We start from the raw sequence: 20,970 nt of genomic DNA, 5'->3' as shown, positions 1-20,970 counted from the left end.
GGAGCGGCGGCAGCTCCGCCCCGCCCCGCCGCCATGTTGGCGGCGCCGCTGCGCCGGGCCCGCAGGTACCGGGGGGGGGGGGGGACGGGACACGGGAGGGCGGCCGCGGCCCTGCGGGGCGGTGGGCAGCGATCGCTGCGGCACTTGGCAGCCCTTCGGCATCGCCGCTGCCTCCCCCTCCGCCCCCCTAAATCCTCCCTGCCCTCCCTCCCCTATATCCCCCGCGTCCTCCCGGCACCTCCCACATCCCCCTAAATTCCCCTCGCACCCTTGCAACGCCCTGGACCCCTCCCGCGTCTTCCCTAAATCCCCCCCTGCACCCTCCCGAATCCCCCCTAAATCCTTTCAGCACCCTTAGACCCCTCCTGTATTCCCTAGCGTCCTCCCTGCATCCCCCTGCGCTCCCCCAAACCCCCCTTGCACTCCCCCAGATCCCCCCTGCGCTCCTCCAGATCCCCCCTGCGCTCCCCCAAATCCCCCCTGCGCTCCCCCAAACCCCCCCCTGCACTCCCCCAAATCCCCCCTGCACTCCCCCAGATCCCCCCTTGCACTCCCCCAAATCCCCCCTGCACTCCCCCAGATCCCCCCTTGCACTCCCCCAAATCCCCCCCTGCACTCCCCCAAATCCCCCCTGCACTCCCCCAGATCCCCCCTGTGCTCCCCCAAATCCTCCCTGCACCCCTAAACCCCCCGCATGACATAGCATCCTCCCTGTACCCCCTCCCTGCACCCTTCTCGCACCCCCTCTTGCACCCCCCCGCACCCCAGCCCCGCATCCCCACCCAGGAGGGTCTCTCTGGTCCCTTCTCGTCCTTCGGTTCCCCTCGCCACAAAAAGCCCATGCCCTGACCCCGCACCTACCCGTGCACCCCCGGGAGAGGATTTTCCTCCCTGCTGACGCACGGGGTCCAATCCTGCAGATGTTACTCCCTTACCCACAGCTGTCGGGTGACGCTGCCCCTGAAGGATGCTGGTGGTGGGCTGGGGGCTGGAGGGGAGGGAGCCCGGGGATGGCAGTCGGAGGAGAACAGCCTCACCTGAGCCTCCAGCAAGCGGGGAGGGCTTTGTAGGGTCTTGGGGGGGACGGACAGCGGTGGACCAAGCCCCAGCCCAGGGGCTAAAAGTGGTTTTCCCTGGCACAAGGAGCAAAAAGCGAGGAGCGGGCAGTGGCACCCCGTCCCAGGGCTGCGCTGGGCACCCGCAGGAGCCGGGGTGATGGTGGTGGTGGTCTGGGGTGTCGCGGCTCTCTCCAGGGGCCGCGCTTTGCTGTGGCGAGCGAGGAAACGATGAGCCTGTTCGGATTCGGTGTCGCAGGTGCGCGTTTCTAACTGGGAGCGTGACCATGGCCACGGGGGGGACAACCAGCCCCCCCAGCGTCCCTCGTCACACCAACCGCCTGATCAACGAGAAGTCCCCCTACCTCCTGCAGCACGCTCACAACCCCGTGGACTGGTAAGAGCGACGGGTGCCTTTCTCCCTCCTCCTCTCCTTTGCGTCCGTGGGGCTGAGGGACTCGCTGCGGTGGCAGGCGAAGCAGCCTGGCCTCCTCTGCGGCTCCCCGCGGACTCGGGGTCCGTGCTCGTGAGCCGGCCGTGCCCCCGGCTGTCCTGACCCCTCTCCACCAGGCAGCAGATTCTCAGGCAGCTTTAGGAGAGTCCGGGTCCCATCAGCGGTGACCCCTGAAGCTCCTTTCTTGTCTTCCCTCCACAGGTACCCTTGGGGTCAGGAAGCCTTTGATAAAGCAAAGAAAGAAAACAAGCTGATATTCCTGTCAGGTAACCAGAAACAAGACATATTTCATGTTCCCATGTGTTGTTCAGTAGATGACCAGATAAGCTGGGCTGCTGGTGTGTGAGTAGCCGTGTAGGTAAGGACACGGAGCACTAATTCTCTGCTAGCAAGAGAGGGCCACGTGCTTTAGTAGCTCTCTCTGAAGGTGGGCTGCATCAAGGACCAGAGGCCTTGGCCAGATTTTAGGAGCAAGAGCTGGAGAGCCCAGGAGGCCCTGCAAGCATGGAGGCCTTTCTCCTCCATCTCTTCTCTGGGAGGGTGGGCGGCTGTTGCCCGTATCGGGGTTCCCCACCGCTGAGCGATCTCCCCGTAACGCGTGTCCTGCTCCTTGCAAAGGGTCTTTCCTCACTCTCCTGAGTTTGTTTTCAGTTGGCTACTCCACCTGCCACTGGTGCCACGTGATGGAGGAGGAGTCCTTCAAGAACAAGGAGATCGGGGAGATTATGAACAAGAACTTCGTATGCATCAAAGTGGATCGTGAGGAGCGGCCAGATGTGGACAAAGTGTACATGACCTTCGTGCAGGTAAGGGAGGCACGGGCAGAGCTTGGGAGGCTTTGACCGGCTCTTTCAAGATGAGATTCATGGTTGTGTTCCTCAGGCAAGAAGAACCAGTATGTGAGCTGGTCTGAATGGGGCCATGCATGATCACAAGGGTGGAGGGAAGCACCCGTCTGTCCTCAAGTGAGGCACTGGGATGTGCCGGAGGGTTACAGAGCAGAGGGTGCCACTTGCATGACCTTGGTGCACCCGTGATTTGTCTTTCAGGCAACCAGTGGTGGAGGTGGCTGGCCGATGAGTGTCTGGCTGACTCCAGACCTCAAGCCCTTTGTAGGGGGGACGTACTTCCCACCCGAAGATGGAGTTCATCGTGTTGGCTTTCGGACTGTGCTGCTCCGAATCGCAGAGCAGGTACAGAGCAGGAGTGGCGTAGCAGACAGTGCTCAACCAACAGGGCTGCAGGGAAATTGGTCTGGGATTGATGGGTGACTGAGTTAAGAGATATAGTCATGAGAAACGGTAGCCTAGAGGACATGTCAGAGCTTTGGCTGGGTTAGAGATGGATTGGAACTGATCTGGGGAGGAGGACCGAGAACTGAAGGTGCAGTTTGGACTGGTACAATGCAGGAAGCAGAAAGAGAGACAAAAAATGGAAGAACTGACTTTCTCACTCTGCATCTTAGTGGAAGGAGAACAAAGAGGCCCTGTTGGAGAACAGCCAGAAGATCCTGGAAGCATTGCTATACAGGTCTGAGATCCATGTGCAGGGCCAGGAGTCACCCCCACCATCCAAAGAGGTGATGGCCACCTGTTTCAAGCAGCTCTCCAACTCTTACGATGAGGACTACGGTGGCTTTTCTGAATCCCCCAAGTTCCCCACCCCAGGTCAGTCTGGCCTCTGCAGCTGAGCCCTGCCGTGGGGCAGGCAGCGCCGGGGGGCAGAGCCCACCCCACAGCCTCCCACTTTCTCCTTGTATTTCAGTGAACTTGAATTTCCTCTTCACGTACTGGGCCCTGCACCGAACAACTCCAGAAGGTGCCCGGGCACTGCAGATGGCTCTGCATACCCTCAAGATGATGGCCCATGGGGGCATCCATGACCACATCGGTCAGGTAGGAGGAAGGCCTTGGGCGTAAACCCCTGGCACATCCAGGAGGCGTGGGGTGGAGCCGTGTCCACTTGGTTTTTGCAGGGCTTTCACCGCTACTCCACTGACCAGCACTGGCACGTCCCTCACTTTGAGAAGATGCTGTATGACCAGGGGCAGCTGGCAGCCACGTATAGCAGAGCGTTTCAGGTATGGCCGTGGCATCCCTCTGCGGGGGGGGCTCCCTCAGCATGCTGAGTGCTGGCTGGGGAGGGCTGGCTTCGTTTGGGGAGCAGCTTCGAAGCCTGTTCCCCAAGATGTTGCCCATTCCATGGGCATGGAGTGGTCCCATACTCCTATTCATCTCCTGGTGTTCATCCAGAAACGCTGCACAAACCTGTGACAGTGGAGCCCCAGGGTTTTGAGCGTAACGGGGGAGGGAACAGCCTTCTGGCTGGTCTTTGCAAGTCAGCAAACACATGCTGCTGCCTGTGATGTTGGTATAACTCCAGGGTTGCTCTCCAGTGCCTGTAGATTTCTGTCAGAGATCTTACTCTGAATCCATCCCATGTTTAAAATCCCTGGACTTTCAAATGTGTTTCCCCTCCTTTGCCAGCTCTTTAAATCTGAATCTCTGATCATATCTTGCTGTGTCTCGTGCCTCCCCGCTGCCCCTTTTAACATTGACATCCACCCCGTGCCTCCTGCAGATCTCTGGCGATGAATTCTTTGCCAGTGTCGCCCAAGACATTCTGCTCTATGTCTCGCGGGACCTGAGTGACCAGGTAGGTTGTTCCCTGGGCTGGGCCAAAGGGAGCCACTTACCCTGCCCTGGGACATGGCTCGGGGCTGCTTTTCCCTCCCTCCCTTCCCAGCCGAGCTCAGTCTGGGGCACTGCTGTGGCTCACTGGCCAGATTGCCAGCCCAGCAGTGATGGGGAGTTGGCTGAAGGTGCTGTCCCAGTAACAGGAGGGTCTCTCTGTTGCTCTTATCCCAGGCTGGAGGTTTCTACAGTGCAGAAGATGCTGATTCCTACCCGACCACTGCATCCGAAAAGAAGCGAGAAGGAGCTTTCTGTGTGTGGACGGCCGAGGAAATTCGGGCTCTCCTTCCTGACTCTGTTGAAGGGGCCACAGAGGGGACGACCCTGGGAGATGTCTTCATGCACCACTACGGAGTGAAGGAGACTGGCAACGTGAGCCCCATGAAGGTGAGGGAGAACAAAGACCTGCCTGGTACCAGGACGAGTGGTGGGGGACCCGCACCCTTGGGCATGGGGGGATGGCAGAGCAGCCCCAGAGCACGTGGAGTCCAACCCCTCCTCAGCCTGGTGACGTTTGTAGAACGGGGCATTCCTTTCAGGACCCCCATCAGGAGCTGAAGGGCAAGAACGTCCTTATTGTTCGATGCTCCCCGGAGCTGACGGCGTCCCGGTTTGGGCTGGAGCCGGGGCGGCTGGGTGCCCTCCTGCAGGAGGGCCGGCGGAGGCTGTCCACAGCCCGGGCACAGCGGCCGCGGCCACACTTGGACACCAAGATGCTGGCGGCATGGAATGGTGAGAGGTGGCTCAGCTCTGGGGGTGTGTGCCTTGGCTGGACCCCTCCGCGGCTGCCTGGGGCCAGCACGCTTTTGGGGGGCTTGTAGCAACGAGTCCTGCTGGGACTGGAGAGCCCCCCACAGAGGTTGTGGGTGGGCTGGGGTCTGGGGCTGCGGGAGCACCTGGGGGAAGCAGCCCCAAACCTGCAAGCCATGGGGCTGCTGGGCGTCGGGATATTACTCTGGCTTTATTTTCCTCCCCTGTTGCCAGTAGAGAGCAGCAAAACCCTTCCCCTGGCTCAGCCCGGCTCCCCGGGTTGGGCTCTGGGGAAGGGGACTGAGTTGGGGATTCAGGACCCAGGTGGGGTGCAGAGCCCACCTCCACTGCTGCATTAGTGGGACACCACAGCTCTGTGTCCGTCTGTCCAGGTGTCCTGCAGCAGGTAATAACTGCAGTACCCCAGACACTGTTCCCAGCAGTAAATGCCTGGGTAGCTGGGTCTGGAGCTGGCGTGAGCTGGAGTTACACCTCGTCCTGCAAACAGGAAGACTCTTAAGCCCTGTTTCTTCCTGCAAACGAAGGCTTAGCTCTTGCTGGCCTCGCAGCGCTCTGCCCCTCTCTTCGGTGACAGTAAGTGACTATCTTAGTGGTTTGAACTGAGTGGGAGAGCTGGTGACTGAGCCCTGACCTGCCTAGAACCTCAGGGAAGACAAGCTTCCTGCTGAGCATCCTTTAAAGGAAAGACAGTGACACCCCCACCGGTTCCTTGTGCCCCCCCCGAGCCTGTCCCCGTGTCTGTGCTTATGCAGGGCTGATGATCTCAGGCTTTGCCCAGGCTGGGGCAGCCCTGGCCGAGCAGGAGTACGTGAGCCGGGCTACGCAGGCAGCTGCCTTCCTGCGGAGACACCTTTTTGACCCTGCCAGTGGGAGGTTGCTGCGGAGCTGCTACCGGGGCAAAGACAACACGGTGGAGCAGAGGTGAGCAGTGGTACAGAGAGTGTCTACAGACCGACTGGCCACCCCCCAGGTGTTGCCCAGGCCCCAGGTGGCCCTCTCTCTTCCAGGCAGGACTGAACTTGGAGGGAGGGAGGCTGTTTGCCTTGCACAGAACTGCCTCCGGTGCAGTTTGGGATGGATTAGTGCCCCCCACCCAGTGAGGAAGAATTAAGGTCAAATCCTTTCCCGATCCTCATCTTCCAAGCTGGCAGGAACCTTCCCCTGCCCTCCCCTGCTATACAGAAACCCGGGGCTGAGCCATATGATGACTTGGCACAGACACCGCTTAATCTTGGACTGAGCTCTGAGGTGGCATCTCCTCGGGCAGCAGAGACCAGTAGGTAGGGCTTTTCTGGGTTGGAGAACATTTCCCACCTGGCCAGTGTAGAGACCCTGATGCTCCTTCCCTGTCTGCCACTGCAGCGCCGTGCCCATCCAGGGCTTCCTGGAGGATTACGTCTTTGTCATCCAGGCTCTCTTTGACCTGTATGAAGCCTCGTTGGAGCAGGGCTGGCTGGAGTGGGCCCTGCAGCTCCAGCACATGCAAGACAAGCTCTTCTGGGACCCCAAAGGCTTTGCGTATTTCTCCAGCGAGGCTGGCGATCCCTCTCTGCTCCTGCGCCTGAAAGATGGTGAGCTCAGGGACGTGGCCCTGCTCTCCATGGGTTATGGTGTGGGGCAGCTTAGGGAGGGCAGGGGCGATGCCTGGCTGAAGGAACAAGCCGTGGGGTGGTGAGGCTTTGGGCTGATGGAGGAGCTGTTTTCCCCTGCAGACCAAGATGGAGCAGAGCCCACTCCCAACTCTGTCACTGTCACAAACCTGCTCCGAGCAGCTTGTTACTCCGGCCATACAGAGTGGGTGGAAAAAGCCGGGCAGATCTTGGCTGCCTTCTCAGAGAGGCTGCGGAAGATCCCAATAGCCCTGCCAGAGATGGCCCGGGCCACCGCTGTGTTCCATCACACCCTCAAACAGGTACGGGCAGGGGCTCATGTGCCGCTTACGGAACCTGCCGCAGGGAGGGGGCTTGGCGGTGGTGTGGGTGCAGTCACAGCTCTCTGCTTTCTCTCTTCTGCCACCCACGCTCTCCCCGGACAGGTGGTTATCTGTGGGGACCCCCAGGGAGAAGACACCAAAGAGATGCTGCGCTGTGTCCACTCCGTCTTCAGCCCAAACAAGGTAGAGGTGCCAGCCCTCCCCAGCCCCCTGCGCAGCCGCTCCCCGCCAGCCGCCGGCACGCTCCCTGCTGCCTGCATTGCCGGTGCCTTCATCCTTTCTCCCAGTGCGGCTGTAGCATCCGTCTTCCTCCTCCTCCCTTCTGGGAAGCATCCTATCCTTTCCATATTCGTAAGCACAGCCGGCAGGGCCACGGCTGAGCCCCTGCACCCCTCTCCCTGGCACAGAGCGCTGGCAGCCCAGCCCAAGGAGCGGCTGCAGCAGCGGCTGCTGTCGCTGCCGGCTGTTTACACTGCCCTCAGCCTGAGCCCAGCATCCCCAGTGCTGCTCTCTCAAGGGAAAACCTTTCGTTCCGGTGCGGATGTGTCATGCCCGGTGTGGATGTGTCATGCCTGGTGCAGATCCAGCCAGTGTCTGGGTCACCTTCTGCCTGAAGCCACCCTCGCATCCTTGGGAAACGGCAAGGCAATACCTTGCTCTGGCTGTGGGTACCCCTGGCTGGGAGGGTCTTGCTTTTCCCAAAAGCTTTGCCCCCAGTTGTGCTGTCGCCGTGCACTGGGGTTACCACCTTGCTCTGCTCGTCTGCATCCCTGCTCAGAGATGCGTCACGCGGTGCATCCCACGGAGGGGCCGTGCTGCCTCGGGGACGGAGCTGTTTGCCGCCCGTGGAGCTGGCAGGGAAGGGCAGTGCGGCAGCCGGCGCCCGTCACGTTTGGTGGGCAGCGTCCCTGCCCTGGGGACGGATGGCTCTCGCCTTGGCAAAGCTGTCGAGCCGAGGGAAGCAGGGCTGGGCTGTAGGCGAGGAGGCTCAGCGTTTCAGCCTCTGGACCGGATTCATCCCCGCCTGTCGGGGTCCTGGTGCCAGGGACTGGCACGTTGAGCCGCAACACGTGGGGAGCTGGCACTGAGGCCAAAGCATCAGTTTCCCTCTGTAGCCCCAGCTGGGGTGAACTGGGGAGTGCTGAGCCATCGGCACGGCGTCCCCTGCTCCGTCCTCACGTTAGCTCAGCCCACGGAGGCTTTCATCCCTGGCCCTCTGCTTACGTGCCCCGCAGCGTTCAACGCCGATGTTGGAGGACAGTCACCGCTTTTGCCCAGGCACGTGGGTGGGGGACGCAGCTCTCCGTCCTCCCTCTGGCATCTCCTGTCCAGCAATGCCCTCAGCCGTGCCTGTCCCCGCGCCGCGTGCGAGGCCTCTGCTCCCACGCTCTTCCTCTCTCCCTTAGAAGGATTACAGCGGGTGACCCAGTTTGCAGGGACGGGAAGCGCCGTGGTGGCAGCGGGGAACCCAGTGCTGCTGCTAATAACCCACTCCCTCTCCCCACAGCTGGTTCAGCCGTCGGTCCCCCGAGTCCACGTGGACTCCGGCAGGGGATGCAGCCGGCAGCTTCGGGGTCCTGAGCAGAGCAAATAGCGCAGCCATTGCCTCTCCTCTCATGTGATTTGGTTCCCTCCTGCTAAGCTGGTAACAAGCCTGGCTGTTGGGGATGCTCGCTCCCCAGGGGCAGGTCTGTCTGCCCCAAGCCGTTGCCTTCCTCGGGATAGGGAGGAAGAGGAGGGCTGGGCGCTCTGGATGGATATTGCTATGAGGGAGTGAAGCCGCGGGGGGCTGCGCTCAGAGGGGCATGTGGGGGGGCTGCAGCTGGAGGCTGGCAGCAGGCAGGGCAGAAGTCGAGCCCCTGCTAGCCCCTCGCTGGGCATCCCTGCTCTTGCGTGTTCCTCATGTTGCGATGGTGGGATGGCTCAGGAGTTGTCCCTTTTGGCAGCTTGGGTTTGTTTCCTGGAAGAAAGAACGTGGCAGGAGGGGAAGGCTCTCTTCCCAGAGGAGCACAGCCCTGTAGGTATGTGCTTCCCCAAGCATGAGGGTGCAGGAGCGGTAGGAGCTGAGCTCCTCCTTGACCTTCCTCAGCCCACCTCCCTCCTCTTCGTTCCTGCCACGAGAGCTGCCTGCGCTGCTGAGCCCGGCTCCAGCAGACGGGATGTCCCATCGCGGTGATGGCTGCTTCTCCCTGCTGTCACCGAGGCCAGGGGTGAGCGGTTGGGTCTCTTCAGCATCATCTGGGTGGAATGAAGGGCGACAGAGAGCGGGTAGAGCCACACTTCCCCTGAGCTGTCCTGCCGGGGCTTCCCCGTTGCCGTTCTTCATGGCCAACCTGATCTCTGGCAGTAGCGATGGCTCCTCACCTTGCAGAGGGGATGGAGAGAAGGGAGGAGAATCCCGCTGCTCAGAGAGTCACGCTGCCTTCGGGAGCAGCCTACTGCCTCCCGACAGCCATCCCTCTTTCCGTGCTGCATCGCACAGAGATGCGGGTCCTCCGTTTCCCAACCCGCCTTCAGCCCCCTCCAGCTGCACCCCAGCTCTCCTTCCCCACCCCGAGAAGCTGCCTGAGGCAGAGCAGCTCCGGGTCACCCGCTCCGGGGACACGACAGCTTTGGGAATCGCCTTTGCCAAGGATTTGGGGAAATGTCACTGCCGTGTCCCCTGCCGCCCCTGCTCCCTCAGTGCCGGCAGGGCGCTGGGGGCTTGGTTCATCTGTAGGAACACAATTAATTAGGTCGTTCCAGTAATTAATTCCTTACAAACTTCACATTGAAATCCTTGCTGTAACGAGACGCCGATGATAAGACGGCATTGAGGTCGCAGGTTTAAATGGACCCCGCACCCGGAGGAGCCCTTTGCCGCAGGCACCTGCCGCAGGGATGCGAGTGCTCCGGGGGCGATGCCGGAGGTGCTCCCCAGGGGTCCCGGTGCCGGGAGCAGAGAGGGTTGGATCCCTGCTCCGGGGCTGGATCCCGGCTCCTGGTATAGATTCCTGCCCTGTTAATGGTCTTTAGGGTAATTATGAAGGATCCCATTATCTCCTCAGCTGCAGAGCGCTAAGTCTGCCGCTTGCCTTCATCCTGGCCCTGCAAGAGGACCTTAGGGAGCTTGTGAGAAAAATGAATAATGAATTTCAGATTGGACATGAATTGGTAATTAATCACTCCTGGAATTAATTCCAGACAAAGGCGAGGGGGGGAGGAGGTTGGGGGGGGGAGCAGGAGGCAGGCAGGGAGTCGGGCTGAGTCAGAGCTGGGTCAAGGCAGGGGCCGAGCGGGAGATGTGGGGTGATGGGGGACAGGAGGGGACTGCAGCAGCCGTTATCGAGGACAAGGGCTTGGGGACGTGGTGACCTCTTGGGGACGCAGGGGGTGAGGGCAGCCCCTGCCAGGCGCGGGTGAGGCGTCTCTGCTGGGTCTCGGTGCTGGGTTTGCTCCTGGCCCCGGGGCCGGTGGCAGAGGATGCTGCGTGCCGGGCGAGCGATGGCACGGTGGCAGATGTGTGTGCCGGGGGTAGGAGCGTTCGGTGTTGGCATCCCTCGGCGGCGTGAGCCTGTGGTGAGCGTGTCAGTGCTCGGTGGGCACCGCGGTGGGCGCACGCACGGGGCTGGGGCCGGAGCCGGAGAGGGCAAGGGAGAACCATGTGTTCCAGCAGTGGGATGCTGCCTTTGTGCCTTGGATCTTGGGAAGGGCTGGCGTTTTGCTCACCCTTTGCATCCGTGTCGGCACCAGGCTCCCTGCCAGCTCCTGGCCTTTCCCCTGATTAGCCTGCAAGCCCTGAGGCTTTAACAAACATTTTCCCTTTCAGAAAAGCTAATTAACACGGCAGCCCTGTCATCACCCCTGGCTGGTGCTGCCGTGTCAGCCGGGAGAGCCCCCGACCCACTGCTTGCTGGCGTCTGAGTTTTTTGGGAAGCATCTGGGGGCCCCACTCCAGGCCGTTGTGTGCCGGTCCCTGTGCTTCATCCCCAGTTGTCGGGTGTCTGGAGCAGAAAAGGGAGGCAAAGCTGCCGGGGATGGCGTGGACCACGCGCCCCCTCCAACACAGGCGCTGGGGATGTGGCCACCGTGGGACCCTGGCAGAGGGCTGGCGTGGGTCCCCTCGGCTCCCGGTCCCCTTCCCTCTTCGGGCGAGTGCGTGGGGGGACGCTGCCAGCGCTTGGCATGTCTGTGGGGAGGGAAGGACCAGCTGGCTGGCGCTGGCTCTGCTCTCCAGCTCTCCCAGCTCCTTCTCCGGCAGGTGCTGATGCTAGCAGATGGAGACAGCACTGGGTTCCTCTACCGCCAGTTGCCTTTCCTTGCATCCCTGGAGAGGAAGGACGGGAAAGCCACCGCCTATCTCTGCAGCAACTTCGCCTGTTCCCTGCCCATCACCTCTCCCCAGGAGCTGCGTGGGATGCTCTGCTCGTGAGCCCCTCGGCCCCTCCGCCTGCGGGAAGGCAAGGGGGAGACAGACTGTCGCGCCAGCCTGGGGACACGGGAGAGACCCGTAATAAAGCTACCTTGGGCATCAACTGCCTCCTGGATGGTTCCTGGCAGCACAGTGGGGCTGTGCCTGCAGCAGGTCAGGCTCTGCTTGTAACCACTGCTCTGGCAGCATCTCGGCAGAACCGGCTCTGCTCCCCGGTGCTGGTTTTGGCATGGCTAGGAGACACCCACCGAGGAGCATCGCCTCCCCCTGCACACGTGCTTGCTGCTTGCCTCTGCTCGCTGAGGAAAAAGAAAACAAATTAAGTATAAATCCTGGCGTTAATGGAGAAGTCGGATGGGAAAACTATTAGGGTTCCTATAGCAACCCAGGGTAACATTGTCAAAAGCACCTGGATGACTTGGGAGTCAAGTGCTTTTGAAAGTGTTACCGTTACGACAGCCGCGGTATTTTTCCATTACAGAGTAGATCGTAACATACATTAAGTTAATACATAGTGCATGCAAAAAGCCTGCTGATTACCGCAACCGATGAAAACGTGCCACGAGACCCAGCCTAAGCCCTTCCAAACAGCTAAACATCTCATCCTGGCTTTGCCAAGGCTGCGGAGACGTGGTTCAGCTCGAGAAAACACTTTTGAAAAGTCTTGTTTGCTTTGTAAAAGCCTAATGCCTGCGTCTACTCTATGGGATGGGGCTGCGCTGCTTCCCCTGGGACCTGCAGCGAGGTGGGGAGCTTCCCTGGGGCTGGGGTGGCTGGAGGGGGCAGATGCCGGGAGCTGGGATGCCGGCGTGCCCCACGGCTGTCCCGGCATTCCTGAGCATCCCTGTGGGTGGGTGCCCCTGCCCCGCACTGCCCCGGCTGGGGGTTCCCCAGCGGGGATGGCAAGAAGGGAGATGTCCGACCCGCACCCCGGTTTGGGGACGTCACCCGGGGTAGGAGCTGGGGACCCCCGAGCCTGCTGGCAGGAGAGCGGCCGGCTGCTGCTCCGTGCCGGGGAGGCTGGTTGGGTTGGGCTGGAGCAGGCAGGGACGGACGGCTGGTGAGGTAGGTTGGCTGGGGCTGCGTTTTCCAGCTGGGTGCTGAGGGTGGGTGCTGCTGGATAGGGTGCTCAGGGCTGCGGCTGCTCCAGCCTGGCCCCTGCCTTTGCTTGCAGAAAGTTTCGGTAACAGCACAGGAAATAAGCCTAAAAATGCCTTTCAGCCAGCGTTTTGAGGAGGGAGGTGTTTGCTCTGAACTTTCCTGGCGAAGCCGAGGCTGGACCGAGGGTCTCGCCCAGCCTCACTGGGTGCTCGGCCGCATCCTGCCGACGCCGGCCATCGGGACGGTGCTACCGGGTCTTGGCACCTCTGCGCGCCGAGCAGCGGGAGATAACCCACCCCGGCAGAAGCGGGACGCTGTCGCCAACCACACAGACCCCCTTTGCTGCAGCATAAACTTCATTCTCCCTCTCTTCCCCCTCATCCCTCCTCCTCCTCCTCCTCCCTGCTTCCAAAGGGGCAAGTACCATGTTTTGAGCATCCCTCTGACACCCTGGGGCTCCCCCGGCACGCCAGCCCGCACCCGGGGCCGGCAGGATGCCGTCATCTGGCAGCAAAGCGGCGCTGAGGCGCGTTGCCCGCCAGCTTTCCAGTGGGTTGTGCCAGGATTTGGGGGTAACCAGCCTTTGAAGTCAAAGAGGAATTTTGCACCTCATCTCATGAATGCTTTCTATGCTTGTGGAAGAGGAGGGGTTTTTTATTTTCTCTCCTCTCTCGGTTTTAAAAGCTGAAGTGTTTCTGGAAATCCAGCTGAAAATTGCTGGTTTGGCAGATGGCTGGCTGCTTTCCTCTGGTTTTTTGTTGGGTTTTTTTTTTTTCAACTTGGCATCCCTGCTGCAGGGATTGATTTGACACCCGTCCCCATGAGCGCTCGGAGCGCGTTGATGCTGTCTCCGTGCCAGGAGAGCATCCTCGGAGCGTGGGGCCGGCACTGAGCACCCATGGGGAAGCCCAGACATCTTGGGCCCCGTGACTGGCCAGGTCCACGTCCAGCGGCCATCCCCGAGGTGGCATGGGGCTGGGGGCGATGTGCCAAACCCGTTTCGGTGCCTACCAGCCCCTCGTGGCACAGGCACGGAGTGCCTTTCTCCCGCACCGACTTGCTTGTTGGCGCGTCTCTGTAAGCAGCCGCCGGGCAAAAATGTGCTGCGAACCTCTGTCAGGATGAATTGGGCTCACCTCTCAGAAAAAAACCAAAACAAAACAAAAAAGGAAAAAAAGTTCTCTGTAATAAATAACGGATGTTTTGGCACCTTGGTCCTCCTGGTGCCTCTGCCTTGCTGCTGCCCGGGAGCCGGTGGCACCATCCCGTGTGGCCCCACGCTCTGCCCCATCCCCAGAGCCACCCGGCTTCTTCAGCCTTTTGGCTTTACAGCCTTGGCAAGTGGTGTTTTAGCTTAAGTTCAGTTTCAGCACCCACCTCGCTGGTCCCCTCTGGTGTCCCCTGGCCAGGATGGGTGCCAGGGCACCCATGGGTGCTGCTCCTCATTGGCAGGTGGTGCAGAAGGAGGCACTGGCCGCAGGAGCCGGCACAGCCGTGGCGATTAAACCCTTCTGGTGATGCTTCCGTCCTCATTACTTTCCTGTTGCTAACCCACCGATTTCGCTGCAAATGCCGGTGCTTTGCTGCAAGTGTTGTTATCCAGCCTGCGGTCCCCAGGCTGATTAACGGGAGACAAGGCTGGCAGGGTGCTGCCCAGCTGGCCCGGACTCTCAGGAGGGTGATGGAGCAGAGTCTCGGTGCTCAAGGGTCCTGTGCCACTTGACAATATCCATTTCCCCGATCCCTGATTCCCACCTTCCTTTTGGTGGCAGACGTGGGGGCTGCTGCGGACTCTCCCTGGGGCAGCACCAGAGCCCCTTTCCCTGTTGGCAGGGAGGCTTGGGGCAGCAACAGCCAGCATTCCCTGCTCCTCCCGCTCCTCTCCAGCTGCAGAGTTGTCAAAAAAAACCAAACAAAAAACAAACACAAAATGCATCAAATAACTGATGTGCTGCTTTTTCCCTGCAAACACTTAGGTTTGCCATCGGGCTGCTCCGGAGGGCACAGGGGGGGTTTATCATCCTGCCCAGGGGTCTGGGCTTGCCTGGAAACCCCAACAGCTGCATATGGGGAGAAGCACATTTTCCCCTTCCTTCTTTTTAATGAAAAAAAAAACCCTTTCAACATTTAAATTTTTAATGCTTACATCGGGTGATCTGCAGTGCTCCCTATCGCTCAGCCCACCAAGGCAGCCAGGAGGGCTGATGCCCGTCATGCCCCTTTGGGGGGTCTGGGGCACATGGCAGGGGGGAGGCAGCGCTGGCAGCCACCCTTGCTGCTCTAATGAGGCTTTCCCTCTAATTAATATTCTCCAGCAAAGCCAGCGCTGGTTCTGGGTCTCTTGGCTTTTATCTCCATTGGCATTGATGTGACATCAATGGGAGACGGGGCTTTGAAAGCTGTTTGTTATTTGTGATGTTGGATCCGCGGGAGAGGGAGGATGGAGAGGGGGGTCCCCAAGCCCGGGTCCAACCCTGGTCCAGTGTCTGTCCCCTGCCCCCCCCCCCCAACAAGGCACATGTGGGGGTGTAATTTGGGCATCCCTGTTTCCAGCCCCTCTGAGAAGGTATGTTGGGCAAAATAATGAGGGTTTCTGCACCCAGGTGTTTCCCACGTGGGTGCCCGGGCATGGGTGCCCAATTCACACCTGAGCATGCAACAAATTCACGCGTGAGCACCCGGTTAGGTCATGCCTGAGCACCCCGTTGTGCCATGCTTGGGTGGCCAATTAGCCAACACCTGAGCACCCAATCAGTCAACACCTGAGCACCCAATCTGCTCATGCCTGAGTGGATGATTAGCTCCTGCCTGAGGGTTATTTTGGGCATAAATGGGCAGGTTTTGGTATCTGAGGGCTGTAGTGGTGCTGATGTGGAAGGAGGTTGGGAAGTGCTGGTTGTGGCTCCTCTGAAAGTCATGGAAATGCCCCATAGTACCCCAAAATATTAGGGGAACCTATGGCAGGGAGGGCTGGAGACATGGGGTTGGAGGCCCACTGGTGCAAGGAGTCCCTCCGTGCTTGTCCTGTGCTGTTGAGCCCAGTTACTCCAATATTCAGCCAAAGGGAATCTGCAGTGGGCGAGCTGGTGTGGTGAGTCCCCTGAGTTGCAGCCTCCTCTCCGGGGTATTTTGGGGAGCTTGCTGAGGTCCCCTTGCACCGGGAGGCGGGTGGGGAGCACGTCTTGGTTCACAGCCGCCTTCCTCCAGTATCCCACTGGAGCATCCGCAGGCAGCAGTGGGGGCTGGTGGGCGAGCCGGCTCCGCTCCCCCTCCCCGCCCCAGCGTTTGCGTTGCACAGATGTTCACGCCATGCAGCTCCAGTAATTCCGATATTCCTGACAAGTGAATTTGCAGCTGAAGCTGGCCAACGCTTGCTCAAAATGTACTTTTTTTTTTTTTTTCTTTTTCTTTTCAAACCAACTTTCCATGCGGATCGGTGCCAGGGACCATGGGGGCGGGGGGCAGTGCCAGACCGTGGTTTGGGGGCTCTGCAGGATGGCCCCCGCTTGGCTCAGCTGCTGCCTCAGTTTCCCCTCCCATGAAAGCGTGTCCTGGCTGTTCCTCTCCAAACCATCCACCACCCCCGTGTGGCCCTGGAGCGTGTCCCCTGCTCAGAGCCACCACGTGCTCGGGCTTCTCTTTTGGCAGGATAATCCGGGGAGCCCCGAATGCTGCATTTCAGGGCAGTGCTCTCCAAAGCTGGGGAACCCCAGAGATGGGCAAAAGGCTCTGTCCTTGCAAGTGGGTTGGTGTTGGGATGCTGCTGGGTGCAGTGAGTGGTCAGTGCGACAGGGAGATGGGCTGAGGTGGGATGAAGATGCTGCCTGCCTCCCTCCCCACGGGGAGAAAACACAAGCAGGGTGCAGCCAAACTGTTTAATGCCTGGTTTTTACCGAGCAGAGAGGGGCAGATGTGCTCCAGGGACCATGCAGGGGAACTCACAGCTGTCTCCGGGCTGGCTGCCATTGCCAGGTGCACATGCCAAGGTATTTTGGGGACCATCATCCCCATGCGATGCTCAGGGGCTCCAAACAGGCGCTGCAACCGCGGGCCGACGCTTTTAACCAATTTTAACACTTGGAGGTCTCCCCCTCCTGCCTGGTAGTGCCGCAGCAATCTCATCCGTTTCTCATGGAACTGTCAACCTCGGCCACACCGCTGGGAAGGGAGGGAAGGATGGGAAGGGATGGCTGGAGGCCCTGCAGCGCCGGCGGCGCGGTGGGAGGGCGGTGGGAGGCCATCCGCGCTTATTAAGGGTTATGCAATAGACACTTGGCCATTACACGGCTATTAATCCTCCTTTAATATGGTTTCAGTATTTACCGACCACGGTAACTGTTGCATTAAATCGAAATTAAATGTGTATTTTGGAGGCTTTACAGAAGGGCGGAGGAGGATGTCTGGCGAGAAGGGTGCAGGTTTATGGGTGCCCCGGTGAGAAGGGGGCTTGGGGTGCACAGAGGGACCAGGACCCCAGTGGGTCCTGAATGGCCTCATCACCAGCGTGGGATTGTCCCCCAGTTGCTGTGCCAGTCTGTCAGTCCAGGTGAGGTGCCAGTGGCGTCTCCGGTGCTTTTGGTACTTGATGAACTACTGAATTAAAAGGCGAGACATGCTGAGGGCTCCCGGGGATCCTCGCCTGCTAATCAAAGGGCAACAGGCTCCGCTTTTCATCTGGGGTTTTATCTAAGGCTCCAGAGAGGGCTGAGGCTGCTCCTCTCCCCATGACTAGGTGGACTTTGGGGTTAACGCCTTGTATGCTGCAGCTTGGCAGGAGCATGTAGCAACACTTCACGGTATCGGCTAAGGCTGGAACCCACGTCAGAGACCCCAGGGCTTGGAGAAAGCAGGAGCCGGCTGGTGATGCCTGGGCTTCGGGACCAAATCTCCCACTGGAATAGCAAGATAGGGCCCCCAGCCTTAGGAACCGAGTTTCTGGCCACAGCACAGATGTCCTGAGGCCACTTCCCCGGGTCCCTCAGGGCTGATGCCCGCTGGCTTGTGTGAGGGTTTTACCCACAGACGAGGAACCTGAATGTCCCCGCCTGACCCAGCGCTCTCCTCCCCATCCCCGACACCTGCGAAATCTGGGACAGGCAGAGCCGGGCTCGCTGCAATTATCCTCGGATTAAAGGCAGCTAATTTAGTTCGAGTTACAGAAGCTAAATTGGATCGATACGTTGGGGTGAAGCGCATAAAAGAGGAATCGATAGGTGTTTAGAAACACTGAAGACGGTCTGTATAAATCTATGGGGTGATGCTTTTGGGGTCGGGGCAGCGGCGATGCCTGAGCGGTGCGGGGCCGGGTGGGAGAGGTGGAGACGTGGGAGCCGGTGGCAGGCGATCCCTCGGGCGATGCACGCCGGCAAAGCAGAACTGCAACTCAGCACAAGGCTTTCATCAGGTTTTTGCAGCTCAGCAGACTGGAGGCTGCCGTGACAGGCGCGAGCTTCGGCTCTGCGGGATTCGAGGCACGGGTTTGACAGCCGGCCCCCGCCCGTGCCGGTGCGCTCGCCCCCGCGCTTGCCGGAGACGTCACGGCCGTGAGGAAACTGGTTTGAGGTTCAACCAGAATTTGGGCAGAAGCTGGTTTGGGCCGTCTGCGAGGCATGCACCAACCAAGCATCCTCACAACGGGATGCTCGCTGGTGTCATCTGGGGATGTCCCGGTGGCCCCCAGGGTTTCTGAGCCCCCACGGCCACCAGCAAGGGCTCGGTCTGTCTCCCTCGTGCTGCCTTCTGGCAGGGCAGCACGGCGAGAGGCAGGGTCCTTTTTCACAGCTGACAGCCCATGAATATTTATAGCGGCGTATTAAAAATGTCCACCGCATCCCAAATTAGTCATGGGGCCCTGGATAGAGCCAGGGTGCTGGGTACGGTGACACTGATGTCGGCCCCGGCTCCGCGGTCGGATGGTGGTCGTGTGGCCCCGCAGCCGGGGTGTGATGGAGCGGGGGGTCCCCGTCCCTTTGGGACCCCACGAGCAGCCCTCGGGTCCTGCCTTTGGACCAGACCTTGCTCCCACATGCGACCCCTCGTCCCTCCCGAGCGCCTGCTCGGGATGCTGGCAGCACCAGGATTTCTACACCTCTCGGCATCTCTTCCTCAACGTTTCGTGCTTTAAAACTCGGGTTTCTGTGGCTGTGACCGATGTTTCCGCCAGTCGTTGAGGGGTGCGGGAGCTGCTACCCCTGCCACATGCTGGGGATGCCGGCTGCCTCTGGGATGTGTGAAGCATGGCCAGCACAGATGTGTTTATCTCCCAGAAAAGCAGGCGAGAAAGAGGATCAGTGTTCTGCTGAACGACTGGAAATTAAAGGGGGAGAAGAAGGGGACAAAGCTATTTCCCAGCTCCTATGGGGTTGGCAGGGATAACAGAGAAAAGAGCAAAATCTAATTTAGAGTATACAAAGACAAAATTGCTGGAGGGGCTCCTGGTCGTAGTGCGAAACCTCAGCCCGAGCATCGATGGAGGATCGCACTGCAAGCCCACGGGGGCTGGATGTGTCCCGGCAGCTTGGCCCGAGGTGGGGGCAAAAGCGGGTCTCCCCATCATGTCTGGGGACCCTTCAGCCCACGGGAAGGCTGGGCCGGGGGCTAAGCTCTGGCAGGGGAAGGTCTCTGGCTTTGCTTTTTCAGTCTGTAACTCCCCATTGCTCTGACCACTCTCCACGACCTCCCCGGCCAGAGGACTCCCGTGTTCCTGACAGAGGCTTGTTTCACCTGGAGCGGATCGCCAGAGCCAGGTAATCAGCCTCTGGTAGCAGACACCACACTGGGAAATGCTGATATTATTAGTATTATTACTATTAATAATAAGCTGGCTTGCAATGGAGGTGCTGGTGGCATGGCTGAGGGCTCAGCCTCTGCTCCGAGCACGCTCTGCAAGCGGCCGTCCTGGCCCTGAGGAATTAAAACCTCAATTGCTGAGGCTGAGCCCTGGCAGGGATGGTCTGATGCTGGGGGTTGGAGCTGGTACCAGTGGGGTCTGTGGGCTGGGGGATGTGGCTGCCGGGTACCCCCAGGCACCCCCGGCACGAGGGGGCTCAGCCCCACGGGAGGGTTCCTTGGGTCAGGGACCTCCTGTTGGCAGGTTTGTTGGGATGGGACAGGCTGGGGAAAAGTTTCTGTCTTCTCCCCATGGAAAATGTGATCCCTGCAAGTCTGGGAATCCCATGGATCTTCTCACTGCAGGTGTGGGATACCTGGAGATCCAGGATCCCTGCAAGCACGATCAGGACATCTGCCCCACGGGGCTGGACGTGGCTGATTGCTCCGAGGGAGCAGAGTCAGAAGCAAGAGGAAGGGATTCTGCTCACGAGCTTGAGCAAAGTCGTAATTTAAATTGAAATTCTTTTTTTTTTTTCCTTCTGTATTGCCGTTTTCTTCACTAAATGGCATGTTTTTCATCTGTTGACGAATCGAGGATCTTTCCGCATGCAGTGACTGGGCCGGCCACCATGGGCAAGGGACTCGGTGAGGGGACAGCGCGGGATGGGGGAGACGCAGGGAGGAGTACCCCGCACCGGGGGCAGGCAGGCAGGGGCAGCGAGGCAGAGCGAAAGGAGGTAGGAGACAAAATGAGGAGGTAATCAGGCTGGAAACGTGCCGCAGGGAGGGAAAGCGCCGCGCGTGGCTGCGGCGTGGGGGGGTTAGCCCAGGGTGGTGCAGGGCAGAGGGTTGGCATCCCCATGCCCATGCTGCTTTGGGCAGAGCCCCACTGCCCCTCCGCCCAAAAGGGAGCGGGATGGAGGGGGCGGTGGGGGCTTTGGAGTCTTTTGAGGCTTGCAAAGCTGAGAAGCGCAGGCAGAAACCCCTCTGGGAAGGTGCTGTTCTCTCTCCATTCCACCTCCCCATCTGTCTGTCTGCCCTTTTGCTCTGGTTTCCCTCATCACGCACTAACGATAGCCCTGGTTACTGCCACTAATGAAGGGCTGCAGCTTTGATTGCCGGGACAGATCCTGCGCTCCTCTCTGGCTGAGATCCTTGTGGCACTAATGAAGTCCCCAAATCAATTTTATCTCACGGGGCAGCCAAGGGGAAGGGCTGCGGTGGGGCTGGGGGGGTCCAGCATCCCCCCCGGAGGGGTACAGCACCCGGCCTCCTCCTGAACCGCATCTCCATGGCAACGCGGAGGGATGCTCCAGAGGGATGGTCTGGAGGGATGCTCTTGCAAGACCACAGAGGGGAATCCCAGCAGCCTGGGGGCTTCTGTACCGCACAGAGTGAGGGAGAAAACGCCTGTCTGTGCTGGGAACACGGCTGTCTGACTGTCCGGCTGTCTGTCTGCCCACAGCGATATTCCTGCGGATATTGCGCAGAGGCACTGCTTGAGCTCGGCCCCGGCAGCAGCCACTTAAAGCCCACGTCCGCGCAGCCTCCCCCGCTCCCCAGCCCCACCGGCGATGATGAGTCTCTCCCAGAGCAAACAATTACAGAAATAACCCCACAGTCCTTTCAGGCCCTAATTTTCCAGCCCTGACTGTGTCCTTAGCTTGGCTTCAGAGAGCCGAGTGATAGAAATCTCCAGTCATTTCCATAGCACAGCACCA

General features: G+C 60.0%; 1 protein-coding gene across 1 annotated transcript; it reads left to right on the top strand.

Annotated features, from left to right (window-relative positions):
• Window positions 1-19: 19 nt before the first annotated feature.
• On the top strand, window positions 20-11,981 carry SPATA20 (spermatogenesis associated 20). The gene is made up of 16 exons (XM_075044451.1): window positions 20-65; window positions 1,315-1,452; window positions 1,711-1,775; window positions 2,161-2,315; window positions 2,559-2,702; window positions 2,975-3,176; window positions 3,274-3,404; window positions 3,485-3,589; window positions 4,090-4,164; window positions 4,377-4,589; window positions 4,742-4,934; window positions 5,726-5,894; window positions 6,336-6,544; window positions 6,686-6,885; window positions 7,009-7,089; window positions 11,147-11,981. The coding sequence occupies exons 1-16, from the start codon at window positions 34-36 to the stop codon at window positions 11,315-11,317; spliced, it is 2,283 nt and encodes a 760-aa protein (XP_074900552.1). The 5' UTR covers window positions 20-33; the 3' UTR covers window positions 11,318-11,981.
• The last annotated feature ends 8,989 nt before the right edge of the window (window positions 11,982-20,970 follow it).

This window comes from Buteo buteo, chromosome 13 (assembly GCF_964188355.1).
Source record: "Buteo buteo chromosome 13, bButBut1.hap1.1, whole genome shotgun sequence".
Classification (NCBI taxonomy): domain Eukaryota; kingdom Metazoa; phylum Chordata; class Aves; order Accipitriformes; family Accipitridae; genus Buteo; species Buteo buteo.
Note: the sequence above shows the minus strand (reverse complement) of the source record. Positions and strands in the feature narration are given on the sequence as shown.